The 14,968-nt window shown below is 34.0% G+C and overlaps 1 protein-coding gene and 1 long non-coding RNA gene across 2 annotated transcripts; both read right to left on the minus strand.

The window, feature by feature from the left end:
* Positions 1-2,615: 2,615 nt before the first annotated feature.
* Positions 2,616-4,522, minus strand: LOC126735686 (uncharacterized). Its single transcript, XM_050439752.1, has 2 exons — positions 4,106-4,522; positions 2,616-3,137 (listed from the first exon to the last, which is right to left on the minus strand). The coding sequence occupies exons 1-2, from the start codon at positions 4,484-4,486 to the stop codon at positions 2,616-2,618; spliced, it is 903 nt and encodes a 300-aa protein (XP_050295709.1). The 5' UTR covers positions 4,487-4,522.
* A 3,622-nt stretch (positions 4,523-8,144) lies between these two features.
* Positions 8,145-8,961, minus strand: LOC126734780 (uncharacterized). Its single transcript, XR_007660173.1, has 3 exons — positions 8,674-8,961; positions 8,507-8,614; positions 8,145-8,263 (listed from the first exon to the last, which is right to left on the minus strand). It is a non-coding gene; the product is annotated as an uncharacterized LOC126734780 (long non-coding RNA).
* Between the last annotated feature and the right edge of the window lie 6,007 nt (positions 8,962-14,968).

Consider the following 14,968-nt stretch of genomic DNA (forward strand, 5'->3'; position numbering starts at 1 on the left):
AACCACGTGTTGACTGGGTGAAGGATGACGCGGAAGTGATACGGGTGACCTGTTCAGGTAAACCTCTCCAGTAAACCGTTAGGCTCGGCATACACGTAACTCCTTCCCATTTTTCAGCAGTATCAGGAAACTGAAAAAAAACATTATGACTTTTGTGTTCCCTAAATTTATAATTATAATTTACTAAATTCATTAACATTATATGCCTAGTTAAGCTGAAGTTAATAAATTTGTTTGCTATTAGTGTTGTATTGTTATACAAAAAAAATCGGTTGTCGATTTTGAGCATTTGGGTCCAATAATATGTATATTTGTTGCAAGAGATACTCGAGGAACCAGCCCAATACCTTGCGTGAATAAAGTAATCTTAACCACAGAGAAAAACGAGATTAGTCCAAAACAAGCAAGGTCAAGTGAAAATGGACGCTGTAATGACTCCAACGAACGCAGGCGACTTCCTGGGTCAAGACCTGATCTGTCAAAGAAAAGGAGAAATGAGGAACTGTCGAATGATGTTTTAGTTTCGGTACGTGATCATTTCAAGAAGCCTCGGCTACAGGAATATCGTTATGACCTTTTCGGTAAAAGCATTGCTATGAGAATCAGATCTCTGGATAAACGTCAGGGTTTAATGGTTAAGAAAAAAAAAAGATATATTATTTGACGCGGAAATTGGCTTGCTTAATGCGCCCTTATACCCATCATATAATAATCCCGAGTATTCGAACCCTACACTGAGCAGTTCCATGAGCAGCTCCTCTTCATACACCAGCACACCCTATGTCTCGCCATCTTCTAATTATGATTTACAATGTAGGTACACAGTCAACAGTGGCAGATTGTACGAGCCAGACAAGTTTAGCAGGTACCTATTTCTCGCAGTTTGATGCTAGTATGTAATTTTTTCGTTGTAGGCATTAAATAAAAAACTTTAAGGCAAACAAATTAATTTAATTTATATTTATTTGTTATTATACGTACCTGAAGATAGTCCTTTCGTAGCACTTTACATATAGCTTCACGTCTCTGGAATTGGGGCAATATTATAGTAGAATACTTGAGACATTCGTAAGACCGGCCAGTTGCATGGAATCTTAGGGTAGCTGTCAGTCTTTCATGGGCGGAAATTGCAGCTCTCATAACTGTATTGTTCTTTTGTATCAAAGGGATTACCATTGACAATAATTTTTGGTAGACCTCCTCGCTCATCCGCAAATAATACGCAAATAATCCGCAATTATTACGGTAATGCATTGGTTGGGAACTTAATTCTTGTAGTTATTTTGTGTGGGTGTAGTAATTCCTTTTCAAAAGCCAGTCGTTACACCAGGTTTTGCGTTTTTTTCTTTGTTTTTAAAAACATTTAGTCGCCACTACTAAACCGACTAAAGCGATCGCGTCGTCTTCTTGATTGGTCTCCATCTCGAACTGAACTGAATCCCTCCGCTTTTTACCGTAACGTGTATACGCTCTTTTGCCTGTGCAGGAATACCTGCAGAGTAACCTGCGCAGGCTACCGTACAGGTAAACCGTTACGTCTATGGTCGCCCTTAACGTGTAAAGCCGGCCACTCACGTTCCGGTAGACCTGTGCAGGTACAACTGTGCAGGTAAGACTGTACAGGTATACCGAAGACCTGACAAGCCCACATACGCTATGGTGAAATTCTAGAATTTGTTCAGTTAATGATGGCGTCGAAAGGTGATGATGCATTGACTGTGCTAGCACTCTTATTGACTTTAAATAAACGTGTAAGGAAAAAACGGGAAAAATGGTGCAAAGATTGGATACTAAAGCGAAAAAGTTACAGTCACATCAATTTATTGAACGAGTTAAAATTTGAACCTAAAGATTTTCAAAACTATCTACGAATGGATGAGAAAACCTATTTAAAATTGCTTTCTTTAGTAAGTCCTTTAATTATAAAGAAGGATACTGTAATGAGAAAATCCATTTCACCTCATCAAAGATTAACTGCAACTCTAAGATTCCTAGCAACAGGAAGAAGTTATGAAGATTTGAAGTATTCTACAATTATTTCACCTCAGGCCCTGGGAAAAATAATTCCCGAAACGTGTGATGCTTTGTATAAAGTTCTGCGCAAACAATACTTGAAAGTAAGTAAAAGACAAATTATTATTTTTTAAAACGTATTTATTACAAATTATTTAAGTAGGAATATTAATAATTAAGTAGGAATAAAATAATTATTATTAATAACGGCATTATTTGACAGATGATGACTTGTACTTTAGGAGCCTGAATGTACATTTTCAAGAATTCAAGAAAAAAGTCTGCGGGTGTACATAACCTTAAGAGTTGGCAAAAACCGGGTTTTTGTGCACTTTAGGTTTTTTATTCTTGAAAATGTACATTGTACATGTATACGTTTTTAAGAATTAAATAATTTGCGGGTTTACATAACCTCAAAAGTAGAAAAAAAGCCTTTTTTGATCTTTTTCTGTGGGTTTTCCGTATCTAAGGGGATTTCAAAATTCTTTTACCACTTGATCGTCTGTGAAGTTGGTAAAATAAGAAGCAGCAGATGTATTGTTTAATCATACAACCGCTACATCATCAGAAGACAATTGTTATTGGTTTGTTGAATTGTTTTGTTAGAATTGACAATTTGGACTTGTAGCAGGGGTACTAATAAAGCTGGGAGAGGACGAATATGATGTAGAATTGGAAGCCGACTGGCAAGGTAGTATAAGTGGCTGGCATTGCTGCATGTTAGGATTTCTTGCATTATACATTTCCTGCATGTTAACGCATCTATGTTGCAGTGTAATGCCACCCAGTTCAGCCTCGAATATTACATCGTTGATTATTTTTTCTGCAAGTAGACTCTGCCTTTTGTCCACTTCTCTTAGTTTCATAGCAACACTTTTCCCAAAAACAGCAAAACGGTCTTCCTCTGTACGTGGACGCTTAAAATGTTCTTGCACAGTGGTCAAAATATTCTTGGTTAAAGAATCGTAGTTGTTTTTTCCTGGCCTTGATCGAGAAGTAGTTACTGTGCCACTCTTTGAAGAACACGCAACCTTCTCATTTTGCGTTAGCGATTCGGTACCGTCTGTTGTAGGTTGTGCTTGAGATGGACATTCCGAGTCAACGTTTTCTTGTACTGACTCAACCTAAAATAAACAATATTATTAACATTTAGATAATATTACTTAGTATTTATTTGTAATATTATATTTATTTGTAATTTTGTAAAGATTGTAATTTTATTGTTTTATTTTTTCAGTATCCAATATTCCAGGAAGATTGGAAAGAAATAGCAGATTTATTTGAGGCACGATGGAACTTTCCACACTGTTTGGGCGCAATCGACGGCAAGCACATTGACATTATTCCGCCGGCTGGAAGTAGCTCTGAATTTTTTAATTATAAAGGCACAGTATGGTTCTTTTAGGAATTGCAAATGCCAAATATCAATTTATTTTAGCAGATTTTGGGACCAATGGAAGAATTTCGGATGGAGGTGTTCTCCAAAACACAAAATTTTTCGAAATGTTGACAAAAGGTGATTTACGTATTCCAACCGAAGAACATATCAAAGGAAATGGTAGGAATCTGCCGTATGTGTTTGTCGCCGACGACGCTTTTGCTTTACGCAGCGATATGATGAAACCATTTCGACAAGCGGACTTGAACTCGAAAGAGAAAAAATATTTAACTATAGATTGTCTCGTGCAAGGCGCATCATCGAAAATGCGTTTGGAATATTGGCTGCACGATTTCGTATGTTTCATACTCAAATTAATTTTAAACCTGAAAACATTATTAAAATGGTAATGGCCGCAGTTGTGCTGCACAATTTTCTAATAGAAAATTCACCAAAATCATACGCACCTAAACAATGTGTTCAAGAAGAAAATGCTGACGGAACCGTTATCAATTATGGATACAATACACAAAGCTCTAGCATGGAAAATTTAGAGCAACGAAACCCCGGCAATATCAGTGATACAGCAAAAAATGTTAGGGAAAATTTCATGTATTACTTTAATCATGAGGGCAGCGTACCATGGCAAAACAATTATATTAACTAAATATATAATGAATATAAATAATAATAGATTGTGTTTTATTAATTTACCTCAGATAAAGTCTCCTCATCTGCATTTAAGTTCGATGTGGAATTTCTTGGCGTTTCTTGGTCACCAAGAAAGACAAATAAGTCGTAGTACCACAACTTAGGGTGATAAACTTCATTTGCGGATGCTCTCGATTTAACAGAATCTTCATATTTTTTTTTCTCTTTTCTTACATTGCTTCTTAGATTATAAATTTTTTTTATTACAGCATTATCGGCTGTAGGATCTAATTCTTTCAGTTTCTCCACAAGTGTCTTATATGCTGCATCCCTTTTTGCACGATCATCATATTCTTTCGCCTTAATTCGCCATAAACAGCGCGAAAATTTATAAATTTCTAACTCAGCAATTATTCGACGTTGTTCTTCCGTACTTAACGCCATTTTATTAAAAAAACAAGTGGCCTTCGTATCCAATTACCGAAAAAACTGACGAACTGTACAGGTTAGTCGGCACACACGTTTCGGTACATCGTACGACAACACTCTGGCACAGGTACACCGAATCGATTTTCAATTCTGCTCCGGTCACCTGCACAGTTGCTCCGAACTGCGCAGGTTTGCTCACACACACGTTGCAGTATACCTGTACAGGCATGCCTGTGCAGGCATACCTCTCAGGCACAAAGCAACCACCAATAGAGAAGTTTCTCACGTGTAAAGGTTGGAAATAAGTTACAGCGCCGCTGTGTGTGGGCCCGTAACTAACTTGAAATAGCGGGAAATTCGGGAATTTATTAAATCCTGTATTGCACTTACTCTTTTCGAAATTCTTGTTTTTAAGAAAGTCTAAAAGTGTTCAAAGCACGTTAAATTATTTCGTATGAAAGCCATTTATCTTTTGAACACTTTTGGACATTTCCTGATAAAAGGTTCGGTGTGAATAATTAAAACAATACATTAGAGAAGAAATATGTTTATTCAATTTTATTATACACTTACTTTACTAAAATCTTATTTTCTTAGTTGTACAGGGTGTTCCTTAAAGGCCTTATACATAGAGTGGGTGATTTTGGGACGAATTTCAAGAATTTTTTTTGCATGAACGTGTGCTCTTCTTAATTATTTTTGAGATAAAGGGTGATTGTTTACGACAAACAAAATTCTTTTAAGAATTGAGATAATATTCTAGACATGTTTATGAAATGTGGAACATATTTCCTATAAATAAATATGCTTTTTTTTAAATCTAAAAATTAGATTGACATGGTATAGTTTCGTAAGTGTCGATACCTTACTTAAATTACAGAATGGACAAATGACAAAAATTAACCATTCTAACATTATATAAATTGATAAGTTAAAGACATCCAAGAGTGTTGAAATCACTTTAGAACTCATTTCGTATAAAAGGATTTTATCTTTATTATCTCAATCCTTTATCTTTGTATCACTTTTTGACGTTTCCTAAGAAAAAAAGACTGTTCAAAGAAGGAAAATTAGGCATTATAACAGAAACGTCTTTATTAAATATTATTATACAGTATTAGCTTTTTTTTATGTATCTTTTTTTGCAATTTTCAAACTTTAATAACGCCATTTTTTTGATAGGATCAACATTTGTTGGATTTTTTTTTATAAACCGTGCAAATTTTTCATCCTTGCCCTTAGCAATAACATTTACTCTTTTACACCAAAAGAACAACGTATATTTGACAAACAGCTTAATCACAATATTTACAAAATTGGGATGATCTTTGCAACATAGACTTCCGACATCAATATTTTTAATTAAATATGTTTCCAAAGAAGCTGACAAATTAGGTAAATGGCAATACCTTGGTATTAAATAAAATAGAGTTGCAAAACACCTACTAGTCATAAGATAAAAGTTCGTTCCAGGCTCAGTGAGAGAGGAATTAGGATATTCCCTGGCTTCTATGAATTCACCATAATCACCTTTCTTGGTAATGTTCGAAATGTTATCACGACAAAATTTACAACTTGTTATTTTCTTTAGCTTTTTTACTATAAATCCTGCTATATAACATATTGTTGACCGACCAATTCTCGTTTTCCTATTTGAAATTTCTGGAATAATACAAGCGACTTCAGGATATAATGGCATTACGCCAGGTATTATTTCCCCTGTAATAAAACACCTTAGAGTATCTAACGCCCCTTGGGTTTGATCCTCCTCGCAATTTGAGTTTGGTGATCGTGACGACAAAAAATTACTAACTATTAATGCTTTAAATGATTTTTTAAAAAGAGATACAGATGGATTGATATTTCTTATACCATGTGCCCTAACTAAGTCAAAAAAATTTTCCAATGGATCTTGGTTAATTTCCCTCAAACACAGAAAAAACTTAGGATTGTCCTTCAAAATTAATTTTTTTACCTGAATAAAACTTTGTAAAGTGAAAATAAGATTAGTTAATGATGGTACAGTAATGTATTTGTTATTCTTTTTATCATGATACCTCATACTTTTAAGAAGGCTTATTTTTTCTAGCCAATATTTCTCGTGCACTGAGAAAGCCGTAAGAGCCCCTTTAAGGGGTTTGCTGGATGGTGCTACCTTGCAGTGAGAGTTGCAGCTGTCAAACAGCTGATCCAATAAAAGGATAAGTTCTGCAGTATCCATGGCCTCCCTTGGCAAACCTTGAGCATCTTTTATATCTGTAATACATTAATTGTTGTTATTAAATACATATAACAAATATAGTTAAACAAAAACTTACCCCACTTAGCAATCCTATACATTAAACATCCTACTTTATTGCTAAAGACTTGGGTGCAATGTGACACCTTCATTTTGTTCATCTTTTCAGGAAAGACATGTGCAGCTGACAATGTGGGACATATTCTGTTTTCTTCATCCAAGTCCAACAAATAGAATTGAACAATGTGTTCCCACTTGGCCACTTTCCTCTTACCCTCAACTTCAAAAATTAGGTCTTTCGTCAAAAGATTATTGCGAATTCCTTTAAATAAGTGGGGAATGTCGTAGACATGGACAATTTCATCTCCGTCTAGAACATACCCATGATGGCGATTATCAACATTGTGTTTAATACATTCTTCTGCTGTATCTTTTAAAAGTGAATTGATGGCAGCCCGATTATTTTGACCTTGGTCACAAATCGAACAAATAACCTTAAGGCCAACTCTCCGGCATTCTCTAATTACATCAACCAGCAATTTTTTAAGCTCTAATCCTTTGCTCGGCCCATTAGAAAATGAATATCCTATTGGCTGCTTCCAGCTACGAAATATGCCCTTTATAAAAAATACATTTGCATGGTCGGCTAATATTGGTTTCCTTATAACCCCATTGTCCTGTATACCTTCAATACAATCCTCCTTGATATCATACTGTACGTTGGTGCTAAGCGATATTTCATCAAATAATACAGCACAATATCTTTCATGTATTTTCATTTTTTTAATTGGACCTTCCAAAACATCAAACATTCTTTTGTCCACTCCAGTTTTAAAGGGAATTTTATTTAAAAACTTCGTAAGTGTACCTTTACTTGGCAGTGAAAAAATTTTTGACAGTAGCTTGTAGCCTCGGCCTCCACATTTTAGCAGAGACAGTGCAAGAATTTTCTCGTCTACTGAATATCTTCTTGCCTGTGGTTTTTTTAGCTGATTTTTAACTTGACACATTATGAAGTTATATGTGGTAGTATTTACATACTTTATTAAGTTAATGAAAGTATCAGATTTAGATATATTTTCTGCATAAGTTAATCTTGTCTGGAAAGATCTAACTTTTTTTTGCAGATTATTTGATAATGAGCAATACTTCATCACACTTTTATAGAAATACTTGCATCGTGGTGTAAGCTGCTTTTGCCTTGTTACTCCTATTCTACCAAGGATGTGTTTATATTGGCGAAAAACTTCTGAAACAAAAAAAACATGTAAATTTAACAATATTTTTAATAAATATGTATATACCAATAAATTAATAATAATTTAAGGTTAAGTTTTAATTTAATAACTATTTCAAATTAATAATAATCATAACTCGTATGTATATCTGAAGAGCAATAAAAAGAGAAACTTGCAGTACCTGGCATCCAAACTTACCTTTCCTTTTTCTCTTGGATCCAACATTTCCAGATACAGATGGTTTATCACTCAGCTGGTTATCAATTTCACTCAGAGATGTTGAAAGTTCAGGAGTTGTAAAAATATCTTGGAAAGCTAAAATATAATAGTTTTGCTCTTATGTTTCTAAGCTTGGCTTTAAATTACATGTGTGTAATATAACTCTGTTACTTCAATCTTTGACAATAGTACTTATTGGATTAATTTTCTATTATCTCTAGATTTCAACAATTTAGACAATATTAGATTGATTTATATAATGCCAAGATATGTAAGAAAAGAAAATTACATGGCAGATTACTCATATTATATTTTATTTAATCTAATAACATAACATACCTCTTAAGTCAGAATTGCTTTCTAACAAACAATAATCATGGTCAGTAAATGTTGATGCCGAGGTTGATGCATTCTTATTTTGCTCGTCTTGTAGAATTACATTATCTTCTAAAAAATAAAAATATAAGATAAATAGTTTAACCCTATTAGATCAATGTTAAACTTACCAGGACTCCCAGGAAGATAAAGTGTTGGTACTGCATTAACAACAAGCCCTTTACGAGTACCTGGCACAATACAGCTTTTTTTAAAGTGTCTTTCACAAACTTCATAGGATTTATATACATTGTCTTTACTAAGGCTATTTAACTTAACATTACTGATATTTTGCAACCATAGATTAAAAAGTTGAGGTTGAAACTTTGGAAATCGATGTCTTCTACTATGAGTGTCTTTACAATTTGGAACACAACATTTCTTGACGTATTTAGGCATAGTTTTTCACAAAATCTAAATCTTTCAATGAATAAGAACTAATATATCACGAAATTCACAAAATTGAACAAACAAATCAGAAATTATAAATAACGCAATTATGTCGAAAAAAATACCACCATATGATATTGACAGAAATGACATGAGATTACGACGCTAGCGCCAGCAGTGTGTGGGCCGGACCCTAACATGTTTTTGACAGTTCCATTCATGTTTTTTCTCTATTGTTGCTTTGTGCTCTCAGGTCTACCGGAACGTGAGTGGCCGGCTTAAGGCCAAGCCTAATACAGTAATACTTATACAGTCAACTTTTTTTATGGCTATCTCGCGGCTTTGCAGCAAAAGTAAAAAAAGTATTTAAAGTATTGTTGAATTAGGAAGGAGTTTTTAAGGAAGTATTATATAGCAGGAAATTTGAAAGATAAGTATGTATTTTATTTATATTTTTAATTTAATTTAATTTCACTTTAATTACCTTGATAACGGTAGTAGATATAACTACCGAAACGTTGGTTCAAATTAGGTATTTTTTAAAAAGTCTTCTCGTTGTTTTTATCATTTTTTTAATTTTTATATTCATAACAAACTTGAAGGAAGAAACGAGCTCAGAGATTATTAGATTAAACCTTAGCTTCTAGGTATATACAAAAAAAAATCTATTATACCTCAAATAAATTATTGTATTTAAAACTTATTGAACTTTAATTAAATTAAGTATATCGAACGGTATACTTAATTTAATTTAATCTATTTTCTATAGGTCTATTTTGTTCTTTTTTTCAATTTTTGAGCGTGTGATATAGTAATTTCTAAATTGATTTTTGCTATAAGTGACGTAATACCCAATAAAATAACTAACTCAAAACAAGATGGTGTTTTCACTTAGAAGTATTAGAGACACTAGTCAAAAGTCTATTTTCTGTAAATTCTGTAAAATACAGGAACGATGTTTTATAAAGTATAAAAACAAAATAAACGAAAATTTATTTCGATTATTTTGAAGAATCTTATACAATCAATACAACAAAAAATGTACTTTCCTATTTTAGCTCGTGCAAACTTTACAAATTTTATATTTTCGTTTAAATTTAGTTGGTGTGTACTTCATGTCTGTATTTTAGGTTTACGCACATAGCGCTAGTTTTTTTTAGTACTTAGGTTACTCTAGTAATGCCCTGACTTGTGTAAGTGCTATCTTGTGCAAGGATCTTAATAAAGAATCTTGATTCTTAAATTAATTTTTTTATGAAAAATGATCTCAGTTTAAACAACGACCCAGTATAATCTACACTTTCAAAAAAACACCATTTGCACCAAAAAAGCTAATTTATTTTAATTTTGACGTCTGAACAAACAATTGTATAACAAATGATAAACGTAATGCTGCGGTCCCATCGTAGCGACACAGAAAAATGACAAATCAAGTGCAGTCGGGTCGTGGGTCGTCAAGAAACAGGACGAATAACGACCGACGTGTTTCCCCGCGAGCTGCAGTTAGCGGAAAGTGAATAATACAAGACAAAGGAGTCCGTCTGGACCTGATATTAGCAGCAACGAAAAGGCAGGAAACGGCGGCGGCCCCTGGTGATGGATGGGACCTCGAAACGCCCATCTTGTGAACCCCTGGTGCGTTGGGGTGACCGCAACCTAGCCGCGAAGATCAAACTTTTGTTTGTTTTATTGAAATGGAAATCAGATATATGGGGAGGGTGAAAATATTAGCTTTCTTTTATCTATAAAATAGGGCAACGGATATGATATTTAACTGTGATTTTAAGAATTAATATTAAAGAAATGTACTTGCTAATTTTAAGGGTTTCATTTAAAAAAAATATAACATTTATAATAATAACAGTAATAAATGTTTTTTTATTTACTCAACTCAAGAATACATACAAAGTTTCATTTGGTATAAAAATTACACGAGTAAATAAAAAAGGCGCCAGATTCAGATTTCTGTCTGTTTTTGAAGGTGGTAGACAATGGTACAGTGAAAACATCTTGTCGGACTTGCATTGTCTTATTTATTTAATGTAACACGACGTTTTGGTTGGTAAGTATCTCCAACCGTTATCAAGTGTAAACTGGTTTGTAATGTAAATGTAAACAGTTTACGCTTGATAACGGTTGGAGATACTTACCAACCGAAACATCGTGTTACATTAAATAAATAAGACAATGCAAGTCCGACAAAATGTTTTCAGATTTCTGCATATAGCAGATTCAATATGTATAAGCCAACTCTTAAGTGTGACAATACTAAAATCTAAATTTATAAACATGCCTATGTAACATTTATTTGTAATCCTTTTTAATACAAATAAAACACATTTTTAAACTAAACCAAAAAGCAAAATCCATGCCAGACACAAGGTTCAGAAAGCTATTTACTGACCATCAAACAGCACTTTAAATATATGTTTTCTAAACACATTTACTGAAATTTGCAAAGAATTTAAGTCGATATTTTTTTTAATATCGACTTAATATTGTAACAAAATGATCGTTTAAAGAATTCAGTTCTATGTTGAACATAAGTACTAAAAGAAATTTTCCGATAAAGGTATGGTGGGCTACGGTTTTTTAAAATTTTATAATAAAAACACAATGAATGCATCAATCTGCGATTAAACATATTTAGCCACTTTAGTTCACTTATATGATTCATGATTTCTTCTGCAAATACCAAAAATAAGTCAAATACATAAATAGCTTTTGTATTCCTTATTCTTCTCTTATAGTCCAAGCATCAACCATAGACATCATCACAATAATTACATTGAGATAAAACTAGCGAGTCACAAAGGAGTATATCTTTATATCTAGATCTTGCCTATAAATATAAATAGACTTTAGCGCCATGTAAGCCTTTCTAAGGATTCCAAATACAAAGGGTAGAATCGACCATTAATTCCAAACTTTTACGTTTATCACCGATCTGTATTTGGTCATCATTATTTTAATTTTAGTCTGATTCTGAATGTCACTGACAATCGCCAATAAAAAGCATATTATATTTCAGGGGGTTAATCTTGAGCATATGTTTTAATGATATAAGAGACACTGCTTTTAGAGCTTCGTGAATTTTATTTTCGGCATAATTTCTTCTTAATTTGTCTTATTTCCTGTCAATGTTCTGAATCCAACGAAACCATCCGCAAGGTCGTAGCACTTCTAATAGCTGAGATATGACATTTTTGATGCCCATTTTTGGCCTCAAAAACGGACGTCGAAAACGACTTTTTCAGGATTTTTAAAGTGCTCTCATTCTCTTAGTTCTGCTCGAATCCTGTTATAACCCGGTGTTTTTGTAATCTAGGTGACCCAAATAAGACGCTGGTATACTTAGTTTGATTTTGACAAAAATAAATTTTTGGTGAAAAAATTCGATACGGGGGGGTATACCCGAAAAATGAAAAAACCCAAACTTTAAAGGTCGATATCTCGGCTTCTATAGGAGCTATCGGGAAAACTCCAACGGTTTTGTCTTAGTTCTATCGTTCTGAATCCAACGAGACCATCCGCAAGGTCGTAGCTTTTACGGTAGCCGAGATATGGCATTTTTGATGCCCATTTTTGGCCTCAAAAACGGACGTCGAAAACGACTTTTTCAGGATATTCAAAGTGCTCTCATTCCCTTAGTTCTACTCAGATCCTGTTATAACCCGGTGTTTTCGTAATCTAGGCGACCCAATTAAGACGCTGGTATACTTAGTTTGATTTCGAAAAAAATCAATTTTTGGTGAAAATATTCGATACCGGAGGGTATACCCGAAAAATGAAAAAACCCAAACTTTGAAGGTCGATATCTCGGCTTCTATGGGAGCTATCGGGAAAATTCCAACGGTTTTGTCTTAGTTTTGTCGTTCTAAATCCAACGCGACTATTCCCAAAGTCGTAGCTCCTTTATTAACCGAGATACAAATTTTCAGTTTCCATATATGTGCATCAAAAACCCAAAGTTTGGAAATCTATATCTCGACTTCTGTCAGCACTAGCTTTAAAAATCCAACGGTTTTGTTTTAGCTTCGTCGTTCTAAGTCCAACGCGACTATTCCCAAAGTCGTAGCTCCTTTACTAACCGAGATACAAATTTTTAGTTTCCATATATGTGCTCCAAAAACCCAAAGTTTGGAAATCTATATCTCGACTTCTGTCAGTAATAGCTTTAAAAATCCAACGGTTTTGTTTTAGCTTCGTCGTTCTAAATCCAACGCAACTATTCCCAACGTCGTAGCTCCTTTATTAACCGAGATACAAATTTTCAGTTTCCATATATGTGCACCAAAAACCCAAAGTTTGGAAATCTATATCTCGACTTCTGTCAGCACTAGCTTTAAAAATTCAACGGTTTTGTTTTAGTTTCGTCGTTCTAAATCCAACGCGACTATTCCCAAAGTCGTAGCTTCTTTACTAACCGAGATACAAATTTTTAGTTTCCATATATATGCACCAAAAACCCAAAGTTTGAAAATCTATATCTCGACTTCTGTCAGTACTAGCTTTAAAAATTTAACGGTTTTGTCTTAGTTTTAGCGTTCTGAATCCAACGAGACTATTCATAAAGTCGTAGCTCCTTTACTAACCGAGATACAAATTTTCAGTTTCCATATATGTGCTCCAAAAACCCAAAGTTTGGAAATCTATATCTCGACTTCTGTCAGTACTAGCTTTAAAAATCCAACAGTTTTGCCTTAGTTTTAGCGTTCTGAATACAAAGAGACTATTCCCAAAGTCGTAGCTTCTTCACTAACCGAGATACAAATTTTCAGTTTCCATATATGTGCTCCAAAAACCCAAAGTTTGGAAATCTATATCTCGACTTCTGTCAGAAATAGCTTTAAAAATCCAACGGTTTTGTCTTAGTCTCGTCGTTCTAAATCCAACGCGACTATTCCCAAAGTCGTAGCTCCTTTACTAACCGAGATACAAATTTTTAGTTTCCATATATGTGCTCCAAAAACCCAAAGTTTGGAAATCTATATCTCGACTTCTGTCAGTACTAGCTTTAAAAATCCAACGGTTTTGTTTTAGTTTCGTCGTTCTTAATCCAACGCGACTATTCCCAAAGTAGTAGCTCCTTTATTAACCGAGATACAAATTTTCAGTTTCCATATATGTGCTCCAAAAACCCAAAGTTTGGAAATCTATATCTCGACTTCTGTCAGTACTAGCTTGAAAAATCCAACAGTTCTGTCTTAATTTCAGCGTTTTGAATCCAACGAGACTATTCTCAAAGTCGTATCTCCTTTACTAACCGAGATACAAATTTTCAGTTTCCATATATGTGCTCCAAAAACCCCAAGTTTGGAAATTGATATTTCGGCTGCTATCAGTACTAGCTTTAAAAATCCAACAGTTTTGTCTTAGTTTTAGCGTTCTGAATCCAATGAGACTATTTGTAAAGTCGTAGCTCCTTTATTAACCCAGATACAAATTTTTAGTTTCCATATATGTGCACCAAAAACCCAAAGTTTGGAAGTCTATATCTCGGCTTCTGTAAGTACTAGCTTTAAAAATCCAACAGTTTTGTCTTAGTTTCAGCGTTCTGAATCCAACGAGACTATTCCCAAAGTCGTAGCTCCTTTATTAACCGAGATACAAATTTTTAGTTTCCATATATATGCACCAAAAACCCAAAGTTTGGAAATCTATATCTCGACTTCTATCAGTACTAGCTTTAAAAATCAAACGGTTTTGTTTTAGTTTCGTCGTTCTAAATCCAACGCGACTATTCCCAAAGTCGTAGCTCCTTTACTAACCGAGATACAAATTTTTAGTTTCCATATTTAGTTGGTAAACGATAGTACTGCAGCTCCAGTGCTATTTTTTTATTATCTCTTGCCAAAATGGTTCTTTCGTCGACAGATCTACGTGAAATTAAGTCAGTTGTTGCTGCTGTTTTTACTGAGAAATTCCTCTCTGATATAGCAGAAAAAGTTCTCACAATGGGTGAAAAACGTTTTGATGATAAATTGAAAACTCAAAAGGCCAAAATTGAGAAAATTAGAGGTGGTCTGATAAAGT

This window comes from Anthonomus grandis, chromosome 4 (genome assembly GCF_022605725.1).
Source record: "Anthonomus grandis grandis chromosome 4, icAntGran1.3, whole genome shotgun sequence".
Lineage (NCBI taxonomy): Eukaryota > Metazoa > Arthropoda > Insecta > Coleoptera > Curculionidae > Anthonomus > Anthonomus grandis.